The following is a 27723-nucleotide window of genomic DNA, read 5'->3' as shown; positions in this document are numbered from 1 at the left end:
TGGCATACTACGCATCTTTGGAGAAGTCAGATAGGTCACAGTTGCTCTCAAATCTGGCAGGTAATCAGAATCCAGAGAAATACTTAACCATACAGATTTCCAAGTGGGATATGACTCTCTAGATCTGGGTGCAGCCCAGGAGTCTCTATTTTAATAACATTCTCCAGGAGATTCTTAAGGATTGGAACACGTGGTTTAACCATCCTAACCAGAATTTTCTCTGTAAGATACTACTTGCTTGAATAACCCCACAGATTTGTTAAAAGAATGCAAGGGGCTGTCAGGGACAATTTGGAAGACTTTGAAACGGGCAAAACCGATGACTCATCTGGTGTCCTATGACACCATACCATCTGTGTGGTATGCCCTTCTGGGTAACCTCCCCCTTTCAATGTCTTTGAGCTATTGCACATCTCTGCAATAATGCAAATGATCCTTATCTATAGAAATGCAAGTGAATTGTGTCTGGCAGAATGTAGTCAATTACTACCCTGTGAATATCGACCAGTTTTGCATCTATTTGTAAATTCACATCAGCACTCCTAATTGCCTATATATGGGTGCTGTGTGAATTCTCCTTTGTACTGGTTCTCTCATTCATTAATGATTCAAATTAAATTTCTGACATGTGCTCATTTTATAATTGTATAACAGTTGTGATTTTATCTTAATTTTTAAAAATTATCCTTGACCAGGAGTGACTTTTCATGAACCCACTGTATAGATCACAAGCTTCCTGTTCTTTTGAACCCGACTTAATAATCCAAATAGATTTATAAGGAGTGATGTGAGTGGCCAAAATGGGAGAAAGTAATGCATTATCTGAATCTGCTGATTAATATAAATTGTCAACCTTATCAGAGAGAAAACCTACCACAGTCAATGTAGGATGGAAGGTTTCGGGTGGGAGAAAGACAAGTGCACTGAGGGTCAGCCTCCCTGGGTAACTGCTCCGAGCCTCCACTTTCCACTTGTGAGTTCTTGGACTTGGTTCTCCCTCCCTCCCCTCAAAAGGGTAAAGGACCATAAACTGTCTCATTGGAATGTGAACTAAACAGCTTGGTGTCCATTTGCTACACTTGGACACCTAGTCCATTCGCTAGACTGGGAGGAAGGTAAGAATCTAAATATGCTTCTGCGATGAATTTCCACCACTTCTTTTGTAATGGGGTTTGCAGTTGGCTCACATTTGGCACCTCTTAAAATAATTCTCTTGTTCTATAGTTCAACCTATTCTTCGGTTATCCTTTCCTCCCTGGAAAGAGAGAATAGAATGACTGCTCACTATCCAAGCCGCACAGGCACCCATGTCCCCTCTATCTGGAAGCCTTGGCTAGGCTGTGATGCCACCTCCTTGAAAAGCCTTCTCTGGCTTCCCAAGGCTGCTTCAATGCCTTCTTTTTTTTTTTTTTTGAAGATTAAATGAAATGATGTATTGTAAAGAACTTGATACATAGTAGATGCTCCCTAAATATTAGTTTCCTTCCTCTCTTCCTCTTAAGTTTTAGGTCACAATCCTATTCTGCAGTGGGATGATGGTGGTCGGAAGCATTGATTCTTCCTAGGTGATGGTTCAATGCCTTCTTGAGGTGCAGTAGCAGCATCCTGGACTACATCCCCGCCCACAAGACCTCACATTGGAGGTACTTTCTTGTCTAGGGCTCTCAGCCTTATGGCCACTGGAGCTCTTTGAGAACAGGGCCTGCGAACTGCTCACCCTGCAGAGAGTACATGCTCATTCACCACGTGATGAGTGGTGGGTAGATGAAACAAATCCTGGAAACAGCCATACAAGGGTTAAAATCCCTTTTAACCTGATTTCAAGTGGTGCTTTCAATAAATCAGGAAGAGATGAATTCAGGCCATCCCATCTCCAGAGGTTCTTGTGAATATTAGCTAATGAGACAACGGGTTGCTTGGCTTTGTTCAGACTCACCCATGGAAAAATCCAGGACTCACTGCTTCCAAGAAAGAATCTGGCAATTCAAGACTATAAATCAGGAATCTAACTTGGAGTTACAAAAGAAGATATGTTTTTCTTTTAAGGCCCCCAAATTTAGGTGTTCTGACACACACACACGGAGTGGCAATTAATTTGTATCTCCCTTAAAATTTAATAATTTTAAATAATATTTTATTATTATAAATATTATAAATAATATTTATAATAATTTTAATAATATTTGAACAGCAGTCTCCTCATTCCCTCTCTTGACCCATAAGAATTTTTTTCCTCTCTTTTTTCCCCCTTATGAAACATGGCCATTATCATATAAATCCATCTGGGGAGAAATAATAAAAATGAAAATGATTTAGATGTGGAAAACCAAAATGGATTCTTCAGAATAGGTATGGTCACTAAAATATGTATTTGAACCTTAGAGTCTTTTATTTATTCTTGATCTTTTATTTCAGAGTTGCTACCGTGTTTTAGGGGTTTGTGCTTACTCAAAGTTTTTTACATCTGCTGATTATTTAAATGGTATGTCAACTTGGCAAAGCCACTAGAGTTATTCTTATTGATTTTAAAAAGATGTGCTGGTGTGAATAATAAGTGATATCTCCATGAATGTTTTGCAGACTTCTGAACCCAGAAGCAGTGAGGGTAATGAGGCTGGTTACAGTGTAAATGTGGAGGGCAGGATTTACTTTCATCAAAAGGCTAAGCATGGGTTATCAAGCTTTTGCTAATATGTGTGTGTAAAAATGCATGTGTATTTGAGTGTGCATATGTATGTGTATGAGTGTGTGAGTTTGTGTGTATCTGTGAGTGTGTGGGAGTGTATGTGCATATGTGATGTGTCACACACATACTCACGCACTTGGCCAGAATGATTGACACATGACCTTTGTGAATTCACGAGGCAGTGTAGGATGATAATGAAGCCAGTCCTGATTATAATGGGGTTCTCCAGTTTGTATTTCAACTAGCATTTTAAAAAGCTTTGCTCATGAATTAAGCTGGCATTCCATAAAGTGTAATTTTCAGGACTCCTCAAAAACTTGATAGGAAGGGTTTTTGGTGGAAATTGTCTAAGACCCTTAATGACAGAAAGTTATCTACTACACACACTCATTACACTCAGAGGAACCCGGGTGCCTCTTTAACGTTATGAGACCTCAAATCATCAGCAACGGTCTGGAGAGCCCTGCATGATGGCATCACAACTTGTGTATCAGTGGTGAAATTCCATACCTAGAGCATGTCACGTCAGCAACCACAAAACCTACTCAGGAGATGAGGGGCAGGGTGTCACAGCATCCTTATCACCAGACCAATTAGATAAAGTCTCCTTGGATGTGCTCAAAGGCGAGACGGAGACTTAAAGTGTGTTTTCTCTATTATATATCTTTAGGGTAATTGATCAGAAGACCAGGAAATAAAACATACTGTGAAAAGATGCAAATTATGAAGAGAAGGTATCTAAAATATATTGTGTGGGCTTCCCTGGTGGCGCAGTGGTTAAGAATCCGCCTGTCAATGCAGGGGACACAGGCTCGAGCCCTGGTCCAGGAGGATCCCCCATGCCACGGAGCAACTAAGTCCGTGCACCACAACTACTGAGCCTGTGCTCTAAAGCCTGTGAGCCACAATTACTGAAAGCCCGCGTGCCTAGAGCCTGTGCTCTGCAACAAGAGAAGCCACCACAATGAGAAGCCTGCGCACCGCAATGAAGAGTAGCCCCCGCTCGCTGCAACTAGAGAAAGCCTGTGCGCAGCAACGAAGACCCAATGCAGCCAGAAATATATATATATATATATATATATATATATATATATATATATATATATATATTGTGCACCTCACTTTGTACTGGGCATGAAATCTCACTTTTTTTTTTTTTTTTTTTACATTATCTCGTTAAATACTCCGTCTCCCTAGGAAGGAGAAAACGGAGGCTGCAAGAGATTATAAACAATTTGCTCAAACTGATGTAGCTAGCATGTGTCAGAGCTGGAAGGCAGACCCAGGTGTGACTCTTAGACACTGCTCCTTTCTGCCTTATGCCCTTGTTCTCTCCCGCTCTCTGCCCATGACGGTGGGAAGATTATCATGATCTGTAAGCTCCAAAGATTTGGGGAGGTAACAGCAGATGAATGTATGAAGGAAGTTTGCCCTGAAACTGTAGCAAAGCTGACTGTGTGAAGCCTCTGCCTTTAGACAGCATTTGGAGACCAGCGATGGAACCACAGAAATTCTAAGAGGAGTACCATTGCCCTAAGAATAAGGAGGTAGCACTCTGGGCTCCTCCTCTCTAAGGCTCACTCCTCCATGCCCAAACTGCGTTTGGCTTAGCAGGGCTTCTGCCAAATTGTCTTAAACTCTTGTTCTTTGTGAATACGACTATGGACTACTTTTGGTCTCTTTTTCTACAGTTTCTTCTGGACAAATCATATTCATCCTGGGCTCAAAGCCCATCTCCTCCAGGAAACAGGTCCTGGTTAAACCCTCTGTGTTGGGTTTGCTTCCTCTTTTATAGTTTCCATTATGTTATCATGGACTTTCTTTGCCCACTAATTGTATATGCCAGGCACGACATTAGTTCATTCATTTAATCTCCACAATACTCATTCATTCATTCATGAAATATTTATTAAGTATCTACTATATCTCAAGAACTGTACTACACTCCAGGGACATAAGGGTTCGCAAATACAGACTCGTTCTCATGGGCTTTACAAGGGAGACAGAAGTTAACCAAGTAACTCAAGAAATATATAAATACAAGGTGAGATAAGTACTTTGAAGAAAAGAAATATGGTGTCACGAAAGTATGTAACAGAGGATCTCACCCAGGTTGTGCGTATCAAGAAAGGCTGCACCAAGGAAGAGAAATATGAGCTGAGATCTAGTGGGTGCATAATAGTCAGCTGGAAGGTGTGTGTATGTGTGTGTGTGAGATGGTGGTGGTGGTGCATGGGTAGGAGGGTGAGAGGAGAGGAGGAGCAGACCGCAGGAAGAAAAATTCCTTGGCAGGTGGTAGTGTGGTCCTTTTGGGGAATAAAAGATGGAGCAGAGAGGTGAGGGGAACAATGGTGCAAGACAAAGCAGAGAAGTCACCAGGGATGACACTGTGCAGGTCCTGGAGGTCCCTGTAAATATTCTGGTCTTGACCCAAGGAAGTGGGAGGACATTACAGAGTTTTAAACAAAGATTTGAGTGTCATGAGCAGATCTAAGGCAGGCACAATGATTATCTCCTTTCACAAGTGTAGAAGCAGAGGCTCAGATGGCTTGTGGAACTTTCTCAGGCTTCCTGGGGGTCACACAGCTAAGTGAGTGGCTTGGCTAGGGCTTAAATCCAGGTCAAGTGATGCCCACACTCTTTATTCCTAAACATTCGGTGAATCCATGTCGTATGTCATTCTTTCTCTCTCACTTCTTAAGTCTGAAAAGGAAGCATCTACCTCTGGAGTATGAACAGAACTGATTGGAACCAATATTATTAAGCTCCTATTATGTTATCTTATTTAATCACAGCCATCCTACAAGGGCAGGGCTTATTATCACTATTTTCAAGATGAGAAAACAGAGGTTCAGAAAGTTAGGTAAGATGCCCTATTGTCAGAAAAGAGAGATGAGAATGGTATTTTGTTAAAAGGATTTTTTCTACCGCATGGTTTAAGGAGAAAAAGATAATTCACAAAGCCCCAGTTCATTCAAGGAATGATACTAAATCCCCGAAGCATTGCCTTACACATTCTAAATCAAGAGCTTGGCTTTTAAAATGGGAACCTACAATCTCTTTGCAAAAAAAATGAGTATGATTTATCACTCCAATCTTGCAGTCTATGTAACGCAGACATTTCACTTCTGGGAATGAACAGTCCTGGTTTGCCTCGAAGCAGACTATAAACGTTTGATTCGTGACCAGACAACTTGACTTTTAAAGGCCTGTAACCGACTAACTTAAGCATAAAAACTTACGACCACTGCCAGGCAGCTAGACTTTACTCCTCAGTACCCCAATAATTGTCTGGATTTCTCTGGAGTTACTTTTTCCACCTGATGACTTCAGAACAATCTTCTAATACAAAACTGTGGGATCTGCATAAAGGGGAGTTGTTAAATTTTAAATTCTAGACACCCAAATGATAATCTCAAGAAGGACCCAGTATACTATTTATTGCAAAGTAAATTTAAGTCAGCAGATAGTTAATGTGGACTGTCAGTTGAGGGCAAGGCACCACCTCGGCGATGAATTCTAGGCAGGCTCTGACTAGCAGAGTTTGCTGTATCTTTGATGGAATAGGGCTTCACCTGACAAATGCCATCTCATCCTGCTGCACCTAAGCCAGGCTGTTTAGGTAATGTTTACAACTCCAGCCAGTGAGTTCAGCACGGTGATTCCTCCTCAAGGATGGAGAACATTCAGATGTACAATAACCTAATTGTCTGAAGGAATCTAAGGAGCTAGGAACCAGGCCTGAACTCTGCCCTGGAAAGGTCCAAGAATCAACTGGAAGCAGACCACAGACGAATAATGAAAACTGACCTTGGGTGTGAGCAGGGGAGTTCCCAGACTCCTGCAGGACACCCACATCTGCAACGGAGTCCCTCTGGGTGTTGCACCAGGAGGGGCAGCTGAGCTGCCAACATTGACCCTGGTGGCATATGGGACCCTGGAAACAGGGTCTAAATGGAGGTTTTGGGTAGCTCTCTCCTTTTAAGGGGCTTTGGGGAAAGTGGAAGAGAAGGCTGATTTCACTGAGGAGAAACCATATTCAGGCAAAAGCCAGAGGGACCATGCCGGGGAAATGGCACAGACCTGAGATGCGGAAACGTTCAAAGAGCTCCCGGGTGGAGACAAGGCGTTCCAGAGCCATCGTCAGGGATGACCGGTGACTGATAACTTGACCTACACGGCACTCGGACAAGTGGAGTCCGCCATAAAAATGGAGGCTATTTCCCTAATACTCTGACATTTAAATGGTCTTCTGTGCTAATTTCTCTCTCCATGCTCTTCAGAAGAGGAAAGAACCCATCTCTAAGGGCCCATTTGGCTACAAAAGCAGCCCCTTGTATCCCGCTCTAGGACTAGAAAACACCAAAGCCTTCTCCTGAGATTACTTGTGTTTTGGGTCATAAATGGAGGGAAGGAGTGAGTTCTTTTCTTTGAGACAAGCCAGTGAACACGACATGGCAAACACCTTACTGACTACCAGTTCCTGAGTGTTTACCATGACGGTGCTGTATGTTTTAGGAACCTTATTCATTTCACCCTCACAAGTGCCTTAAGGGGAAAAGGTCATTATTATTCGTTTATAAGTAAGGAAACCAGAGTAATGAGATGTTCAGACACTGCTTAAGGTCACACAGCAAGGAGAGTGTGAACACAGGACTGACTCCAGTCACACTACCCCTGAAACGCGAAGAGACTGTGGTCCAGAGAAGGGGTCAGACCTCACGAGGGCCCCGAGGCTCACCTGTCCTCCCGTTTCAGTTACCATGAAGTGGGATGGTTCCTGAAACAGAAGTAGCTCCGGGTAGGAGCCAGGGGGAGCTGCCAGTCTCCAGCAGGGTGAACAAAGAGTTTTAATTTGATTGGTCAATCAGTGTTAATTTGGGCAGTAAGTACATTTTTGGTTCCCTATTAGACCCCACAGGATGCCAAGTGCATCTGATGCTCAACCTTCATGAAAACTCCCAGCAGCAGCTCTGGTGATGATGTGCTAACTGCTTTATTTATTTATTTATTTATTTTATTTATTTTTGGCTGCGTTGGGTCTTTGTTGCTGCACGCAGGCTTTCTCTAGTTGGCAGCGAGCGGGGGCTTCTCTTGTTGTGGAGCACGGGCTCTAGGCACACAGGCTCAGTAGTTGTGGCGCATGGGCTCTAGAGCACAGGCTCTGTAGATGTGGCGCATGGGCTTAGTTGCTCCGCGGCATGTGGGATCTTCCCGGACCAGGGCTCGAACCCGTGTCCCCTGCCTTGGCAGGCGGATTCTTAACCACTGCGCCACCAGGGAAGCCCTAACCGCGCTTCTTAAAGAGTGGTCCCTGGACCAGCAGCATCAGCACCACTTGCAGACCAGCTAGAAATGCAGATTCTCAAGCCCCACCCCAGACGTGCTGAGTCACAAACCCCCAGGACAAAGTCCAGTGATCCGTGTTAACCAGCCCTGCACACTAACATTTGACAATTGTTGCTCTAAGACACTTGGAGGTAGCGCAGATTGAATTATATTTTTTCACATGGAATGATACTGACTTAAAATTTTTCTTTCATTCTTTTTTTTCCTTTAAGAATATTTTTACCTCATTTCCAGATCTTCATTCTCTTGTGGTAAAAATTTGTACAAGGCAACATAGGTGTTCATCTGTAATTGGTCTTTGGAAAGAGGTCCCTGAAAGAGAAAATAAAAGAAAAGTGAGAGAAGGAAGGAGGAAGAAATGGAGAGAAGAAAGAAAATAGGAAATGGAGAAGTTAAATGTAATTCCAGCGTATGGATGTTAAGTGTTAAAATACCTAACTGTTATTAAATACTTTGTTCCAAACATAGATTTATTTTTAATTTCCAGGCTGAGTTTGATTTCACCACAAACTATTTGAAAACATTTATGTAGAACTCTTTGTCAGAAATACTGCAATTTTCTTCAAATCAGTTTTTTTCTTTGATATAGTTGTTCATGAAAGGTGGGCCCAGGCAAGAGAATATTCTCTCTATAGACAGGAGACATGTGAATAGTAGTAAACAACTTCCATTTCCTAAGGTGGACTTTTTATCAGTTAGCCTACAACTTTGTATCTAGCATATCAAAGGGATCTGGGTATATTCATCCTGAAATTCGTTCGTTCATGTTGTGGAAAAAGTACAGATTTTGGCATTAGACTGATTTAATTTATGTTATGGTATCACCATCTACTGGCTATGAAACCTTGCAGTAATGATGATAAAAGCTATCATTTTTGATAGCTTACTGTGTGCCAGGCATTATGGTACATGGATTAGCATACTCAAACCACACAACAGCCCTGTGAGGTCGATTCTACTGTGTCCCCGATTTGTACACTATACAAGAGTCTTACAGGTATTGAATAAACATTAGCTATTATTATTAACTACATAAATGTTAATCCTGTGTAAATGTTTATGCTTTATAACATACATAATTTAAAATTATATAATATGTAACAGATATTGTATGTTGTATCATTATATATGTATATACTATATATGTAATATATAATTGTATACTATATTTAAATGCATAATATAATAAATATATGCCATATATAGCAAACATAAACAAAAGTTGTACACAACTACATTCTTTTTATCTGTGATTCGCTCTGCTATCCAAAGCTCAAGTACTTTATGCAATATTATTCTATTCTAATTGCATATGTAAATTAACATAAAATGTAATAAATATATACTTATGCACTTTAAAATAGTCATAATATATTACATAATTATATAATTAACACACTGTAGAGCATATATCAACTTGTATGTGACATACATAACAGAAACAAAAGCACACAGTATAATGCTTATCCTTTGTACCCCGGATGCACTGTAGTATTTGTTTTGCTCAATACTGTCTATGCTATGTACCTTATGCTACATTATTCTCTAAAAATGCTGGTCTGGGCCCCCCTAAATCAATTTCATGACCCACTTGGGTGGTGACCTACAGAATGATCTAAAGACCCTGTCTGGTCTGTTTTCCAAGACGTCCACAAATACCTGGTGGTTTATGTTCTTTGCTTGGTCTCTGAAATCGTCAGTGCCATTTTCTGGATACGTAAACACTGAAGGAGACAAGAAAAAGCAGGAGCTTTATGAATCCAGTCACCATGTTTTGGAAACATGCTTGAAAGATGTAGCTTTATTTCTTCCCAGCACCATACCTTCGACTTGACCTCTCCCCGCCTTTTCCTCATCCTCAGTGACCCAGCTCTCGTGTCATCTTCCACGTGATGCTCCCCCTGTCTCCCTTGAGCATCTTGCACCACCCCCTCTGCACGCCCACACCCTCGTACAGGCCTCCAGGCCAGCACACATTCTCCTGCATTGCTTGGTCTCATTTGGCAGAGTTCTTCTCAGGAGCCGAAACCATGTCATTAATCTTTGTTAAATGTATCAAATCATTTGTTAAGGGGATGGTAGGTGAGCTATGGCCCAATTTAATTGTATTTGAATTCAGTTTTTCAAATATCAGATTCTTTGATCTCTATTCAATATCTTGACTCTAGTTTCTTAATGATTTCTACATTCTATTTGCAGAGTAAAGCTTTAGTTTTAAACTTCAAAATACTTCCTCAATCTCTTATTGTCAATGCATTGGGGCTGCTGTTGAGAAAGAGAATTAAATAGTGGTTTCTCATTTAGTTTGTTCTTAGAATACATAATTCTCTGCCTTTTGCATTTAAGCAGCCACTCTGTGGCCTTCGCTGAAGAATAAGGCTTCTTACAATGGGCAGGAGTTTTCACTGTCCACACACACAGCTGTGGGAGGTCCCTGATGGGTATGGAAGGCTCTGCCTTAGCTAGTCCAGTCAGTCACAACTATCTCAGAGACCAACATCATGTATCTTCTTAAATAAAAATAAAAGGTAGCAAGTGTTTCCGAGTCTATACAATAGGGTTGTAGTGGTGAAATTAATCTACGTTTTAGATGACTTGACATTCAAAAGTAACACATTAGTCTTCCCTTTGGTCCTCCTTCAGAGGATCAAGGATACCAGGAGAGGAAGAGAAACGCACCACGGAAAGCTCTGTACCCTCTTTCAGTTAGTGCATCGACAATCTCCACTGTCCTTAAAATGGACTCAATAACTGTGATGTAGAAAACACACTTCAGAACAAGAGCCCCTGTAAATGTACTGATGCTTAGCAAACATCTGTTGCCCATGGTTTATAGTTCCAGAGCCTGTGGGTGCAATTCCATTATCCCTAGGAAGCCAATATGCAGTCACTGGAGGCGCTCTGCTTTGTAGGAAAATGAAGGGCCTTGTCTGCCTCAATATTTGGCTACGCAACTTCCCGGTTTAAAAAGAGTAGAGACGAGCAACAATTTTCTCTGGTTTTAAGTGATTACCTGAAATCTTGGCATAATTGGATTCCATAAGTATAAAACTGGATACATTTAAAGAACACTGAATGTCTGAATGGAAACATGGGAAGAGCATCTTAGGAAATTCTTGATTGATCTAAAAGGGGGACTACATATGCAATATTCAGTTTGACTGATTTTATAATTTTGTAATTTCACATTATTTTAGCTTTTCATTGACTATCTATTAGCCATCACAAAAATGTGTATCATTTTGTGAACTATGCTGAAAATTATTTGAAGTGACTCCCAATGTGTTTTCAGCTATATGGTTGCAAACAGAACTGTAACACTGTCAAAAAAAAAAATGATTTTTTAAAAAACCCATTCCTCCTGGCTATTTCTAAGACTTTGATTTGAGGGGAAAGGCATAAAGAAAGGTAACTATTTTACCAAAAAAATGTATCAGACACCTTTTATGTTTGGTACTTTTAATTCATTTCATTAAAAATAATTTGGCCATTGATTTCACCATGGACACATTCAAAATCTACGTGCATTACACAGGCATATTTTCTTATGTTACAGATGCAAAATGAATCTTTAGTTTTTGCTAGTCCCCAAAGAGCTTTCCTCTTTTCCTTTTCTATATTCCGTCTTTTCTTTTTTACTTTGCAGTCCTGGGAGGCCCATGTCTGCCTCGAGATGATGATTTGGTTTTTCTTCTTTAACCTGGTCATGTACAAGTTACATTATCAGCTTATTTGACATTGACTCACATTTGCATCCCCGGAACAAGTTCAACTTGGTAATTATGCACTGCTTTTCGAAAATGCATTATTGGATTCAGTGCACTAAGATGATTTTGTTTCAGATTTCTGCATCCATATTCACGAGGGGGACTAGTCAGCGATTTTCTGTCTTGGGCTGTCTTCCTTTGATTTTGAGGTATTACACCAGTCCCATAAATTAAGTTAGAGAATGCTGCTGCCCGTGCTCCCGTGCACCTCCTGTTGTCCTGAAAGAGCTTATGTAATCCGAAAATCTTACCTTCCTTAAATGTTCTTCTTTATTTATTTATTTTTTTAAAAAAAATTTATTTATTTATTTATTTATTTTTGGCTGTGTTGGGTCTTCGTTGCTGCATGCTTCTCATTGCACTGGCTTCTCTTGTTGTGGAGCATGGGCTCTAGGCACACAGGCTTCAGTAGTTGTGGCACGCGGGCTCAGTAGTTGTGGCTCGTGGGCTCTAGAGTGCAGGCTCAGTAGTTGTGGCACATGGGCTTAATTGCTCCACGGCATGTGGGATCTTCCCGGGCCAGGGCTCGAACCTGTGTCTCCTGCATTGGCAGGTGGATTCTTAACCACTGTGCCACCAGGGAAGCCCAAATGTTCTTCTTTAAATAAATTTATTTATTTGTTTGTTTATTTTTGGCTGCATTGGTTCTTCATTGCTGCGTGTGGGCTTTCTCTAGTTGTGGCGAGCGGGGGCTACTCTTCGTCGCTGTGTGCGGGCTTCTCATTGCGGTGGCTTCTCTTTGTTGCCGAGCACGGGCTCTAGGCGCGCGGTCTTCAGTAGTTGTGGCTCTTGCTCTAGAGCTCCAGCTCAGTAGTTGTGGCGCAGGGAAGTCCCTCTACCCAACATTTAAGGAGGGACTTCCCTGGTGGTGCTGTGGTTAGGGATCCGCCTGCCAATGCAGGGGACATGGGTTTGAGCCCTGGTCTGGGAAGATCCCACGTGCTGCTGAGCAACTAAGCCCGTTCACCACAACTACTGAGCCTGCGCTCTAGAGCCAGTGAGCCACAACTACTGAGCCCACGTGCCACAACTACGGACGCCCGCGTGCCTAGAACCTGTGCTCTGCAACAAGAGAAGCCACCACAATGAGAAGCCCGTGCACCGCAACGAAGAGTAGCCCCCGCTCACCCTAACTAGAGAAAGCCTGCGCACAGCAACGAAGACCCAAAGCAGCCAAAAATAAATAAATTTATTTAAAAAAAAATGTTTGGTAGAGTTTATTTATAAAGTTGTCTGGGATAAAGTTGTCTGGGCCTGGTATTTTTGTTGTGCAAAATCTTAAAATATTGATTGTTTCCACCATAATTGGAAGCAAAGTCAAGTTCTCTATGTATTTCTATTTCCTCTTGAGTCAGACTTTGGTCATTGATAAGTTTCTTGGCATCTGTCCATTTAAAAACAGTTTTAAATGTATTGGTGTGAAGTTGGTCATAAGATTCTTTCTTGTCAAACTCTGTTACATTCCTCCTTTTTTATTACTTTTTGTTTCATCTCTCTCTCTCTTATACTTAAAAAATTATTAGTGATTGTAAATTTTATTTTTTTAAAGAACTGTTCTTAGAATTTATTGACCTACCTGTGTCATTTAATAATTTCTTCTCTTGTCTTTATTAATGCCTTCCTTCTGCATTCTTTGGGTTTGTTCTATTTCTTTTTCTGACCTCTTGAATATGATGCTTAGATTATTACTTTTCAGCTTTTATTTTTTAGTGGAATAATTTTAGCGCTAAATACTCTAGGCACAATTTTAGCTGCATTCCACAAGTTGTGATAGGTGTGTTTTCATTATTATTCAGTTTTAAATATATTTCAATTTTCATTATGACTTTTTTTGACATATGAGCTTTTTAAAAATATGTTTTTAATTTCCTAAAGTATGGGTTTTCCTAGTTATATTTTGAATATTGATTTCTATCTTGTTTGCATTGTAGTCAGAAAAATGTGTTCTGTATCATATTAATTCTGTGAAATGTGTGAAGCTTGCATTATGGTCCAGTAGGTGAGCAATTTTATTTATGTTTTTGCTGCATTGTGTGGCATACAGGATCTCAGTTCCCTGACCAGGGACTGAACCCACGCCCCCTGCAGTGGAAGTGCGGAGTCTTAATCACTGGACTGTCAGGGAAGTCTCACCAATTTTTATAATAGTTCCATACATTCTTAAGAAGAATGTGAATTTCCCATTTGTTAGATGGAGTGTCCTTTTAATTTTAATTTAATTTTTTATTATCTTATTTTTTAATTGAAGTATAGTTGGTTTACAATATTGTGTTAGTTTCAGGTGTACAGCCAAGTGATTCAGATATATATTCTTTTGGAGCATCCTTTTAAAGTCAATTAGATTTGGATTGTCAAGTGCATCCTCAGATCCTCCACGTCTGTACTGAATCTTTTTGTTTATCTGATTTGCCAGTGACTGAGAGGAGTGTTAAAATCTCTCATTATGAAGCGCGATGCCAATTTCCTAATAGTTCTGTCAATTTCTCCTTGAGTTTTTCTCATTTTGAGGCTATGTATTAGATAGATGCTTCTCTCTCTGCTCATGACCTTGCTTCCAGTGGAGTTTCTGGCAGTTAAGCCAAAGGTGAAGACCAACAAATTTGCCCATGTATATTTCTGATCCACCCAGGAATAGCGTTGAAAACAACAACCAGAAACACTCAGATCTACCCAAGAGCTTTTATAAGAGAGAAAGCAGAGACTGCACTCTTAACACTAAAGACATGAGTATGAATTGTACCTTCTTCTGAGGTGGCCTTGGAAATATTTCTCAAGGATTTTAACATAACATCTGGCTGGCAGAAATAATACCTGTGTGCCCTATGTACATTTTAGAACATACATGAAACAAGTAAAGCAGAACCGGAAGATCTCCTTGCCAAGGCTGTGAGAAGACGAGTGGGAACTTGGACTGTATAAGCAGGGTGTTTTCTCTATGTTGTTTCTCAAACTACGTGGACAGAGCATTAAATCCAAATCAAGGGAACACGTTTTGAAGCAAGCTGATGCATAATTAATCCCTCTCGCTTCTAAGAGTGCACATGAAGAAAGCTACTGCTGATCAAAGGAATAGCTAATAGATCTCCAAAGCTTTTTAGAGGTTTATCACTTGCTAAGTTCTTTCAACAGATTTCTTTGAATAAGACTGTGAAAATGCCCCTTAACATGAAAGAGACAGCAAATCATCAACTTTGTGTCCTTGAGTGTATTACTCCACGTCTCAATTTCCTTATCTATCCAGTATTTGTTGTGTGTGTATGTCTGTGTGTCCCTGTTTGTGTGTGTATATTGGAGGAGAGGGGTTAGACTAAATGGCCTCTAATCTGGCTTCTCAAATGTTAACAAGCATATGAATCACAGGTCTATATGGAAATTCTGATTTTTCAGGTCTGGGGCAGCCTGAGATTCTGCATTTCTAATGGGCTCTCAAGTTCTGCCCAGACCGCTGGGCCATGGGCCACATGTAGATTAGTGAGGCTCTAGGCTGCATCTCTGACACTTCGTGACCTGACGATGACTTCATTAATAGCAATGGTGCTTCACACTGACGATCCCTAAATACAGCTGTTCACATTATAAAACCCTAAGAAGACCATTTTTGAGTAAAGAAATCCCCAGGGCAAAAAGAGACCTCAGCTACTGAGGAATGGGTGACAGCATCCATAAAGCTGGACCAGGATGGTGGAGGCAGAGAGGGAAGATGTGGGCCCATGCTGGGTGTGATTTTGAAGAGCAGCAGATAAGATCTGCCAACAGATTGGATAAGAGGTGTGAGAAGAAGGGTGTCAAGGCTGATGCCACAAGTCTTGGCCTGATCATCTAGGAAAATGGCGTTCCTACAACTAAGCAGGAGCAACTGAGGAAGAGCTGGTTTTGGTAGGCGGGGGTGGGGGGTGAGTGAGGGAATCAAGAGTCCATTTGGGTGTGTTAACTTGAAGATGCCTGCTCTCCATTCAGATGGCCATTTCCAGTAGGCTACAGGCATCCAGAGGCAGCAAAGAGGCCTAATGCTAGGAATGAAGTTTCAGAGTCATCAGTGTATAGATAGCATTTACCTTTGTTATCTCATTTAAAGATCACAACACCCTATGGATTTGTGTTATTATTATGCTCATTTTAGAGGTGAGGTGACTGAAGCAGAGAGAGGCTAGGTCTCTTGAAGACCACATGATCACTAAGTGAAGTCCAGCATCTACCTCCACAGCAAGGAGGGGCCAAGGACCAAATATGTCCAGTGCAATTAATGATGAGGATGCCCCCTGCGATTTGGTGAGAAGTGTCAGGGGAAGAAGGCAGGCAGAACTCAGACTCAGGGGACAGAAGAGCTGACAGACTTGCAGCACTGAAATGCAGCTCTGGCTTACATTCCAGCCTCTGGTGAGTTTGGCCCTAAGATACTGACAAACTCCAGGGCTGCTCACCAAATTCAGTTGCTGGATCTGCAATGCTGGACAGAAGTGGGCTGGGAGGTCCTGCAGGGTTACTGCTCTGCCACGAGGTCCTCTGGCAGCTGGCACTCTCTGATTTGTCTTTCTAATGGCACTGCTAAGTGCTTGACGGATGTCTGCACTGATCTGAAAGTATTGTTCTCCCCATTTGATGCCAAAGACTTCTTACCCTAGCAGTGTGCTTTAGCAGCTGGGTGGGCTTGGCAAAAGGGGCCCTAATGGACGCTGACGCTTATTAGAAAGGAGGGTCATGGGGCGCTGCCTGAGGGAATCGCAGAGGCCCCATCTTAACTAGAGAAGAGAATGAATGGATTCCTAGAGCTAAGGAAGTGAAGTGATACCTTGTAAGACAGCAGCTGACAAAGAAGCTATGGGGTATTTGATGCAGAAGTCCTGCTTCCAGTCTGGAAATGGCAGGGACACTCAGTCAAGTGGAAAATCTGTCCAAGGTGGTGCATCCCTGGTGCTTCACCTGCGGGTATTAGAGCTTCGAGGGATAACTTCTGCCAGGAGAATGCATTCAGCCCAAGGTAACAACGCAGGTCAGGACCTGCAACTGTGCTGGGTTATGAGTGACCCGAGGACAGCTTTGTGACCTATGTAGTTTTGCTGCTGGTAGTAAATACTTCATAATTAGTTTTTGGATAAATGAGTGGAAATTAAGTAGTTGTTGACATCAAGAGGCTCATCAAGATTCAGGCATAAGGTGCTGGTTATGTTTCTTTAAGTTCTGGTTTAAGAAGAGGTTCTTTCTCAATGTTAGCAAGCAATAGCATGTAGTCAGCATCTAATAAGTATTCTAGAAATTATTATAAGAAGGGCTTATGCTATTAGAAAACTAAACGATATTAATAAAGAATGTCTGGCTAGATTGTGCAGATCAGTTTTTGAGTCTCAGTTATCTCTGCTGGGGAGGAGCCAAGGTGAGGCCCACACTCCCCGGCACCACCCCTCACCTGGAGTACTTCCGGTGTAGGATGGAGTGGCTCTCTCTGGGATGCTTTGTTATCCAGTGTAGGTCAGTGGGGGAAGTGACGTGTTAACAGAAAGGCCTGGAAGGACCGCTATGTCCTTAGGGCATGAGAACTCAGAAGACAGAACTTAGGGAATGTTAGAGTCAAATCACTGAAATCCACCAGTGATTATGTCCGGTTTCCCTCCAGAATATCAAACACTTGCCCAGACTGAATTCCAGAGCTGGCAGAGAGAGGAGCCTGGAAGTCAGGTGTGCCTGCCTGCTGACCTGGATGACGGATGTGATTCCTGTTTGTGCTGGGCGGTGCTAGATCCCCACACACCCCACTTACCGCTGTTGCTGCGTTTCCGTAGGCCATACACGCCTGCTGGCCCGTCAGCCTCTTCAGGAACCTCCACAAGATCTGAAATCTTGAAAAGAGGGAACAGCGTGGAATGAGCAATGTCATTTCAGGGGCCGACTGAGCAGAGACTGTGATACCAGTAGAAGAGCTAAGGTGGAATTTACATGACACTGTCTTAAGAATCGCATCATTGCTCTTCTGTCTGTTTGGTTAACTTCAGAGAGGCTGTGTGTTGTCTTACAGGCACTGTCCCTCCCTCCCAGTGTCCAGAGCAGGCTCAGGGGTTGGCACATGACAGGTGAATGAGTGCCTATATGCACAGGCCACAGTTAGGCTATTTCCCAGGAAGAGACGACAGAGAGAAATCAGAATTCCTGCCCACACCCTGTCACTTAAAATGGTCAGTAGAACTACAGCTCTTTCTAGGTGAGTGTTAAATATCAATTATAGAGAACAAGATGCACTACTGAGGGATGCATTACTTAGGTATGAGTTAAATGCTGTTTCCATTGCTGTGAAAAGTAATTGTTTTTGTAATAACAAATTCTGCCCTTTCTTGTGTATAAGAGAAGTCATAGTTATAATTTAGGTTACAGAAATAACAACAGTAATAAAGCAGCACTCTAAATAGCTAATTGTTACCAATCATCTATCACGTGCTGTTTTTACATACTTTATATGAATCATCTCATTTATGCTTCACAATAATCCTCTGATAGGCCTATTTTTCAGATAGGAATCTGAAGCCCAGAGACAATCAAGAACTCAACTTGAGGTCTCAGAGCTCGTAAGTGGTGGAGCTGGAGTTTGAACCCCTGGTGCTGTCTCCAGAGCCCATGCTCTTTTTTTCTTTTAAAGTATAGTTGATTTACAATATTATGTTAGTTTCAGGTGTACAGCATAAGAATTCAGTACTTTGCAGATTGTACTCCATTAAAGTTATTTCAAGATAATGGCTATAATTCCCTGTGCTATACAGTAAATCCTTACAGCTTATCTATTTTATGTATAGTAGTTTGTATCTGTTGATCCCATATGCCTAATTTGTCCCTCTCCCCTTCCCTTTCCCCTTTTGGAACCATAAATTTATTTTCTATATCTGTGAGTCTGTTTCTGTTTTGCATATCTGTCATTTGTATTATTTTTTAGATTCCACGTATAAGTGATATCAGACAGTACTTGTCTTTCTCTGTCTGACTTATTTCACTGAGTATAACATTCTCTAGGTTCATCTCTTTAGCACTGTGCTTCACCCAGCAGTATAGCTGGACTAGCTCACATGGGCTGGTGAGAGCCTTTAGGGTCATCACACTGGTAAGCTTGAAATTGGCCACAGTGGGAGTATTTAAACCATGGAAATTGTCAAATGCTACAAATCGGGGTCCAGCCCTCGCTGGTCATTAAACATTTACACCACAGATCGCCTCTTTCAAAGGGTCAGATGCCCTACTTCTATCTGTGCATCTCTCGTCTCTTTAAAAGAGGAATTTAGGGGGCCTTAGAGGAGAGTCATATTTGTAAAACAATTTATTTATATCTTACTAGAGAGGAACAAGTTTGCCTTCCTAACTCTCCTCATCAGCTCTAGAGTACTTTAGTACCACCTTCCTGAGACTGATTTCTTCTTACAATTTAGCTTTAAGATTTATTTCAGCCATTCTTCCTTTCATGACACATCAGAAAGAAGAAAAAAAAAATGTCACAGGGTCTCTAAGTCACTTGTACCCTGTTCCTCTGAAGCTCACTATTTCTGAATAGAAGGTGCTATTATTATGTTAATTTAATCTTACAAAACTGAAGATTATTCCTAAACTAGCTAATCAACTCCTAGAAAGTTTTCAAATTTGGTTTCTGCTGATCTTCCCAAAGCCGTCAAGCCTTCTCTATTCTAGAACATTTGAAAGCACTTGAGAGGAGACCTAACGATTTAGAAACAGCCAGGCGGCAACTTCCCAACAATGTAAAGCAAATGCCTCTACAGCCCTGGAAGAAAATCAACCTTTGCTATGTGGGAATATGTTCGCTTTAGGATATAACAATACTGCCAGGATGGCAAGAGGCTGAATTTCATTACTACCGACCATGCAGGAAGGAAGCAAAGTCATGTTAAAGTAGCAATCAATTGTTTCTGTTTGCTTCCACTGAGGCAAGTTGGACTCTGGGGAAAGAGTGAAGTGACAGATATTTAAGTACAATTTGATTTGTCTTTGTCTCCCTGCAGCTCTCAGAACAAAGCCTTCACAGAGCAAAGTTCCGAGAAATATTTACTGATGGAACCAGTGCCAGGAAGTATAAGTGGAATATGATGAACGAACACGTTATTGACATTGAACAAACTATGCTTTTTGCCCCTAAAACCAGTCTGTAGGGTCGAGACATTGCTAGAGATAAAGCTGTTTTAGACACGAAAGCAGCCTGGACATCCCTCAATTATGCCTGTGACGGTCTTTCTGCTCGTAGCATCAGTCACAAATGTGGAGGCGAAAACGTTCACTGTCTCCCGCGGAGTGTTTCTCAGGATGTCTCCCTGCTGTGACGAGCGAGAGCTCAGAACCGCAGCAGCAGACATCGCTGCTCAGGCGGGCAGGTCAGGCCCGTCTCTGGGGAGCCGTCTCTCTGCTACAGAGTTGTGTGGCATCTTGGGGCATTCATAGAAATTCTGGTTGGGACAGCCAGAGAGAGGATGATGACACCAGGCCACAGAGATGCACACAACACTCATTTTAGATCAGGTAAAACATAAGAGAGAGGTGCTTGGGAGGGTGTGTGTCCCATGGAGGGAAGCCCCCCCCTCCATTCCCCGCCCTCTCCCCGGGGCGGGCAGTGTTTGTGTGAAAGAAATCCAAGGGTGCACCTTGCCTTAGAGAGACAGGACTGAGAAAATGTGAGAAATGGCTGTATTCTTGAACTGGGATGTAGCTGGAAGGAGAACTGGACACAGCTGGGACTTCTCTGCTTCTGCCCCTTGTTTGGGTCGAAACTTTCTATGTGTCGGGCGGATAAGCTAGTAGTGGTGGGAGGGGGAGGGAGAGAGAGTCAATGAGCCTGAGGCCAGGAGCGTGGTCTTTAGGAGGAAAGTAAAAGGATCTCTGGGGGTTGGCCCCAGAAGGTTAACCTTTAGTGGCCCAAAGGCACTTGGAGCTCCCTTTAAAGGCTGCCTGACCCCCAAGAGACTGCCCCCGCCTGATGCATTTAGGTGGGACCCACACTGCACGGTGCCCGAGGGAGGAAGAGGACAATTACCGAGGTTCCGTGAGGCGAATTGGAGCCGCTGCCAGAGCTGCCCTTCTTGGTTCTCTGGGCCAGGGAGGTGCCGAAGCGGAGGGTCTCATAGACAGGGTCCACCTTATTGCCGCAGGCTGCAGCAGAAGAGAAAGCTCACCTGAGAGACGGGTTTCCTCATATCACGGTCGGGATAGACAACCACCTATCATACCTCCTGGGTTAACGGCATCGAAGAGTAGGTCCTGCACAACAGACCCTCTTACCCCTGGGAAAATGGGGCTTTTGTGGTCAAGCTTCCTCACATGCTGCCCCACGACCTGTGCCCATTTCCCAGGTCCCTCCACTGCACTCAGCCCTCTGTGCTCCCAAACCTTTGCTGATTGACTGGCTTTCCTCTTTGTTATCCACCCGCAGGACTCCAGTGCCCAGGTTCTTCCCAGAGACCAGCTTTATTTCCTCTAGTGAAAGGCCCTGCTCACCAAGGTACGAAGTCTCGTGACACAAAGTTTGCAGTAGGAGGCAACCGTTTTGAAAGACTTGGACATTACCAGGCTTCCTGGAGTTTCTAATTAAAAGCTTTCTAGTTTGTAAATTTCTAGTTTAAAAGTTCCTCCCCCTGCCCCCACCAAAAGGCAAACATAAATGTAGAGATTTTCAGAAAGGGAGAAGCAATGGAACTGAAAGATATTGTTGAGGAATATATTCAAGCCAGAAATACCTAAAAATATTAGACATTTTTTCCTCATGAAAGAATAAACAATATTCAGTAAGCTCCTTCCAAGCATTGGTTTATAATGTATACCTATTTTCTACAAAAAATTATGCAAAGCAGCCATTGCTGTTTTCATTGTATAGGGTCCAGCAGGTTGAGTAGCTTGTTCAGACACACAGTTGGCCAATGGAGGAGCTGGGCTTTGACCCAGGTCTATGGGATGCCAGGCTCCATGCTCCTTCCACTCTGCCATGCTGCTGATGGCCTTTGGGACCTGGGTTCTTTGAAGCTTCATCAGGGAGAGGACAAAAATTTCTGGAGAATTTGGTTCACCTTAAGTTTCCCCTCCAGCAAAACAAACAACCATAACCCAATTAGCCACCAAACGAATGCCACCCCCTGGCCCCCCACTGGTACGGCAGCACCGGGACCTGGGAGAAGAGCAGCCATCAGCTCTGACGTCACTGCTCCAAACCCAGCTCAGCCCACCGGGTCCCAACTCACCAATGGGCATAACTTCTTTAATGCATCCAAACTGTTCATGAATGAGCAAGGGGGAGCTGTAGTAACGCCGAAACCCCTTTGGCTGGAGACAGAATGAGAAAGAGAAGGGCTCAATGTTACTGATGAGATGAAGAAAACCCCACGAGAACTCTAAAAATGAAACCAGTTGGTTCCTCTAGGGGTGCCTCCCTGTCTCCCTTTAAGACGCTGACATGTCCTATAATTTATCCCTGGGGTCGGGTTGGGAGGTACAGGTGTCAATAAGCAAGCTCCACTCCCTCCAGAAAGCAAGCCCCCAGCCCTGCCCTCCCCCATCCTGCTTCTCCTCTGCAGGTGCACATTGCAGCCTCCTTTATGTTGGGCTCCTCATTATTTCCCAGGATACAAATGGACCATTGTGTGTTATTTCACCACGTGGTTTATTAACATCATTAAAAGGCCTCGGCATGGGCAAGCAGACCTCACAGGTAGACCTGAAGTCCCTTGTATGTCTGATGAGCTCTATGCAGAGCTTTGTGTTCTAGATTCCATTCTGTTTTTCTGACTTCTCATCCATGGTTTCTGCCTTGGCTTGTGGGAATCACCATGGGAGGAGGAGGAGGGGAGCACGTGAGGCAGGGGTTTTGGAGAAGAGGACACTGCCAATCAGAGTACGGAGATGAACTCTCTAAGAATCCTGACTTACTGTACCCCAGTGTTAGAAGGGAACTTAAGGGTCCCACCCCTACTAGAATTCCAGAATCCCTTCCAATGTTCCTAGCAAGTGGTATCCTCCTGTGAACACTGCTGGGGATGTGGATAGCAGGAACTCTCACTAATCCTGGAGGCAGGTCTTTGGTGACGTGATCTCTGATGGTTAAGACTTGGAACCTACTGATCCTAGGCCTTTTCCCTGAAGCCACAGAGGATGACAGAATTCTGTGTGACAGATCTTAAATTTTTCTGAAGACAGCTGTCATGCCCTAAGTATGTCTAGGGTAGACATTCTTGGTCCCTTCTATAATTCTTTGGCCATCTTAGTTTCAACTATTCTCAAAAGTGTTCTGGGTGGGTTTTTTATCATTGTGTGGCACCAGTATTGAAGTCCATCCCTGAGATGCGACAATCAGCCCAGAATGGGCCAGGCTGAGCCCCCAGCCCTTGGTTTGGCCACCATGATCTGTTACAGTGGTAAAGATGTTTACTACTCTCTCCACTTCTGTGGGGCGGTTCATCTCTATACCATTCTTGATACGCACTGAGCTGTCAGACAATTAAGCTGGGGCTGAGGGGGCTCCTGGGATGCCCGCTTTTTACTTGCAAAACCTGGACAGTCCCAATGCTAAAACCGGGAAAGTGCCGACCCAGGACAAGTTGTCCACTCTATGAAGGACACTGAGCCCTTTCCACACGTGCAACATGCATCTCCTAAGTTGACAAAGCTCCTCCTTGCTCAATCTTTATGCCAACTAGGAAGCCAAGTTGTCCAGCCAGAGACGTGGGGGGTACCTTCCCGGTGTCCAGTTCTCAGGGTGCTGCCGTGAAATATTTTGAATGGAGTGATCTCATCGGGCAGGCAGGGGCCCTGAGCAGCGGTTCCGGGGCACACTCTGGGCACCAGCCCTTACCAGCTTGCCCATGCACCGCTGGGGTGCCAGGCCGTCCATGCACTTGTGGTGGACACTCATCTTACAGGCCTTGCAGCGCAGTCCATGCTTAGCATTTGTTCCTGTCAGATACATGGTGAGTTTTGGTTAGGATACAACCTACACTTCCCTGGCAACTTGTATGAAATCACTGAAAAAGTGGCCATTCCCATAACCCAGCTAATTCCTCTTTCCTGTGATGTTTATATGAACATTTAAAAATGGACAAAATATTACAGAAGATTCTTTTACCTTCTTCCATATTTTCTACCCAAAGTATCAGCTCTGGTTTCCTTCTGCCCCTTTCCTGTTTATTCCTCCAGACAATCTCAACCTCCTCTGCTTTCATTGCTCACTCAATTCAAGCTCGCAAATCCCACTTTCTTTGCTCTTCATATGGATCACATTTCTGCTCTTCTGTGTATCTTGCTGAGTCGTCCAAGTCCTGAAATTCTACCCATTTTTACCTGAATTCCCATCACACAGTCTGAACTATTGGGCAAACTCTCTGGAAAATGACCAATAAAGGGGCAACAGCGTGGTCTGTGTGAAAGTGGGGCTGATGATGGTCTAAAGTGGGGGATAGAGGGCTCGATCAGACACCAGCCCCTGCCTGGGGGAAAAGGAAGAGGAGGTGGGGGGTAGTGAAACTACCCCTGCAGTGAGTCACTTAGTGTCCTGGGACAGGGTGCCATAACGGGTGAGAAGAAAGAAAGCAGAGGAGGGAGGAGAGGCAGAGAGTCATCCTGGCCACTGTGTCCAAAATCTTGGCCTGTACCAAGGCCCAAGGCAGCAGCACTGGAGAGGCATCGGGAGGACAGACCAGAGGGCGGGATGTGGGAGCTTCAGGAAGACGGGAGTGGTGCTGGGCACCTCATTTGTTGTTTTAGAAAGTGGCTGGATGGAGGCGAAGAGAGGATGTTAAAATGGGATGTCTTCTGTCTCCACTGACTCCAGGACAGAGGATACAGGACAAGAGGTGCCATCTACTCTGACTTATGAAAAGGAGGTAGTAGGCTTCCAAGGAGGTCTTAAAAATGAGGCACCAAAATGGATTTCACAGCGCTTAGGTGACCAAGCAAATCAAGCCTATTGGAAAAGCAGAAGGGAGGTGGGAGACTGGAGGGAGAATTTCTTTGTAGAGTTGTTGAGGCACTATTAGTTTTATCCCTAAAACTATGCTTCTCTACATAATGAGAAGAAGGAGGTGCTTTCTTCTCTTCTCAGTCTCCTCCTACTGAGAGGGATTTTGAGGAGATTTGGACACAAGGCTGTGGCCACACCCATGGGAGCGTGTAGGTGAGGGATATGGGTGACCAGTGGTCCTGCCAGCCTACCAAGGAGAAACAGCCATATAGGCAAGGCCCGCACCTTAAAAGCTTGTCAGCAAAAGGATGTGTGAATACTTTCCATGGATCACGTGGAATGCTGCCCAAGAAGACCAGCTGGAAAGGCAACGAGCCTCCCTCAGTAGGAATTAATATGTCCATAGGCCCTGACACATGAGGTCACAGGTCTCCCGGTATATCATAGCTGACCACAGACACAAAGCGAGGACAGCCCAACACACATAAAATCCACCCTCTTCTCCACCACTGCCTCCTCCAAACCATCACCACGCCTTGTCCAGACCAATTCCTGACTGAATTGCCTTATCCATTTTTGCCTTCCTCCACTGTGTGTAGAACCTCCTACTTAATGGTCTCTCGGTAGGTTCTCCCTGCTTTTCTGATGTTATACAAAATGCTCACCATGGTGGCGAGACTTTGTATGATTTGGTGGGAGCCCATTTCTAACTTTGTCTCAGGCCGACCCCTCTTGCTCACCAGGGTCTAGCCACATGACCTTCTTCAAGTTCCTTAAATGCATGAGCTCTTGAATCCCTCAGGGTCTTTACACATGCTGCCCTGTGTGCCTGCAATGCTTGTCTGTAGCTCCTCACTTGTTTCACTGTCCTCATCCTTAGGGCCGCTTGTCACTTCTTCAATGAGGCCTTCTTGGGAACATTCCCCCTCCTCCACTCTAAATTATCTCTTTTTCCTGTTAGTCTTTTCACAGCGCTCTGTTATTATCTTTCACAGGATTTATCACAGTTGTTATTTATTTGAGAGTCGTTTTTGTCTTTTCCTCTGGACTATGAACTCAATGAGGCTAAGGACTGAGTCTGTCCATTTGCTATTGTATACCCAGCTCTGGGTATGATGCCCAATAAATACGTATTAAAGAAATTAATGAACGAATTCTTTTGTAGTCAGTCACACACACAATGAAATCAGTGGTGACTGATTTAGATAATTAATTTAAGTTGATTTCATCGATGGTGTAGGAATGGCATTCAAGAGCTGAAAGAGGAGTTGGAGATCATCTATGTGTATGATTTTATTTTATATTATTTTTTTAACATCTTTATTGGAGTATAATTGCTTTACAATGGTGTATGTGTATGATTTTATTTCACAGACGAGAAGCCTGAGGGTCCAAGCAGTAGAATGACTTGCCTCAGGTCAGAGGAGGTCCTGCTTAGTTTCACTCTTTCCCTGCTTGACCCAAACATTTCCTCCTTTTATTTGGCTTGTTTAACCTACATGAGGATGCAGTTGAGGATAATGAGATGATAAAATAGGGACTATGAGAACCTGACAGTCAGCTGAGAAAAGCAACAGGAAAACTCTTGACTGGACAAAGCCCTAGAAACCCTTCAGGAGGTATTACCTGAAAACTCCCTTCACGAAGGCAACATTTAACACAAAGTGTGTCTGCTGTTATAAACACAGAAAGTCGAAGTGACATATAAACACACCATAAATTACTGGGTATGTGTGCTTGTTCATAAATACTAGTTGGAAAATCTCTTTTTCATTTTGAGAATAACCACTTAGCTGAAAGATTGCAATGTCTTCAAAAGACTGGACTTTGAAGGCAGTAACTTAATTTTTGTTTTCAAATAGAGAATGCTATTTGTGCTTTATGTGAGAACGTAAGTAAAAGCTTCAAAGAGGAAAGTTATTTCATTGTGTGCTGGACTCTGAAATAGAGCCATTATATATTAAGGTATATTTTCCTTCAGACCTGAACACCATAATTTCACTTTTCCTTGCTTGTTCTAAAACACTCCACTGTATGAGTCAGACCACCGGCAATTATTTGGTTTTAGGTGTTCCAATTTCTACCATGGAATAACAAAAGTGATTGAAGAGGCAAGCTTGTATTCTGTGGCTCAGAGACTAGTTCAAAGGAATAATTTACATCCCAGCAGTGGCATTAGTTTACTGTAGCAAGATATGGAGAAGCTATAATCTAAGTTGTTTTATCACCACTGATCTGCATCACAAAGGCATCACTGAATGTGACCGTTATGCCTCAGTAGGGTGGGAAAAATATGATTTTAAATTTGAATCTGTCTCATGTGGGCTCTTTAAACTTAAGAAAACTACTAACATTCTTGGAGCTTCAGCTGTCTCATCATCAAATGGGAATAGTACTAACTACTCTCAGGGATGCTAATAGTAATAGCATCATAATATATGCAAAGGGGATGGCATGGGTTTACACACTTGGAAAAATAAAGATATTACTGGATTTTGAGTAAATATGGTGGACTGGCAACAGGAGTTTCCCACTTATTCATACCAAAACCCCACTAAAATTAGCAAGAATAAAAAAATGGTATAAACGCCCAAATAACAGAGTTACTGGGAGGAGTGGCAAGAGTAGAAGAAAGTTCAACATACATTTGGAAGATAGCAACTGAAGGTGTGGTAAGCAATTTAGCAGAAGAGAGGAAGATTGGATTTCCCAATAGCAGCTTGGAAACTAGAAAGTCATGGAGCTTCAAAAACTGTGGAATTTCAAAATTCTGCAAGAAGAAAATTTCCAACCTAGAATTTTATACCCAGCCAAATTACTAACAAGTATGAAGGCAGAATAAACACATATTCAGATCCTCAGGAGTTAAAAATATTTAACTTTCCATACACGCTTTCTTAGAAAACTACTGAAGAATGTGCCTTAGAAAGATGAAGAAATAAATCAAGGAAGAGGAAAATATCAGACTCAGTGTGCAACACAAGAACAACATAGAGGACAGG

General features: G+C 42.9%; 1 protein-coding gene across 3 annotated transcripts in view; it reads right to left on the bottom strand.

Moving 5' to 3' along the window:
* Positions 1-27723, bottom strand: part of STAC (SH3 and cysteine rich domain) — a 100711-nt gene that overhangs the window by 17217 nt on the left and 55771 nt on the right. For all 3 annotated transcript variants that reach the window (XM_059939152.1, XM_059939154.1, XM_059939153.1), the window contains exons 3-8: positions 23618-23718; positions 22011-22092; positions 20813-20928; positions 17558-17636; positions 9695-9759; positions 8259-8347 (exon numbers count right to left, since the gene is read on the bottom strand). In XM_059939152.1, the coding sequence (XP_059795135.1) occupies positions 8259-8347; positions 9695-9759; positions 17558-17636; positions 20813-20928; positions 22011-22092; positions 23618-23718 (532 nt within the window). The remainder of the gene's footprint in view (positions 1-8258; positions 8348-9694; positions 9760-17557; positions 17637-20812; positions 20929-22010; positions 22093-23617; positions 23719-27723) is intronic.

Source organism: Balaenoptera ricei, chromosome 11, assembly GCF_028023285.1.
Source record: "Balaenoptera ricei isolate mBalRic1 chromosome 11, mBalRic1.hap2, whole genome shotgun sequence".
Lineage (NCBI taxonomy): Eukaryota > Metazoa > Chordata > Mammalia > Artiodactyla > Balaenopteridae > Balaenoptera > Balaenoptera ricei.
The sequence above is the reverse complement of the archived record's forward strand: the minus strand, read 5'-3'. Positions and strand labels throughout refer to the sequence as shown.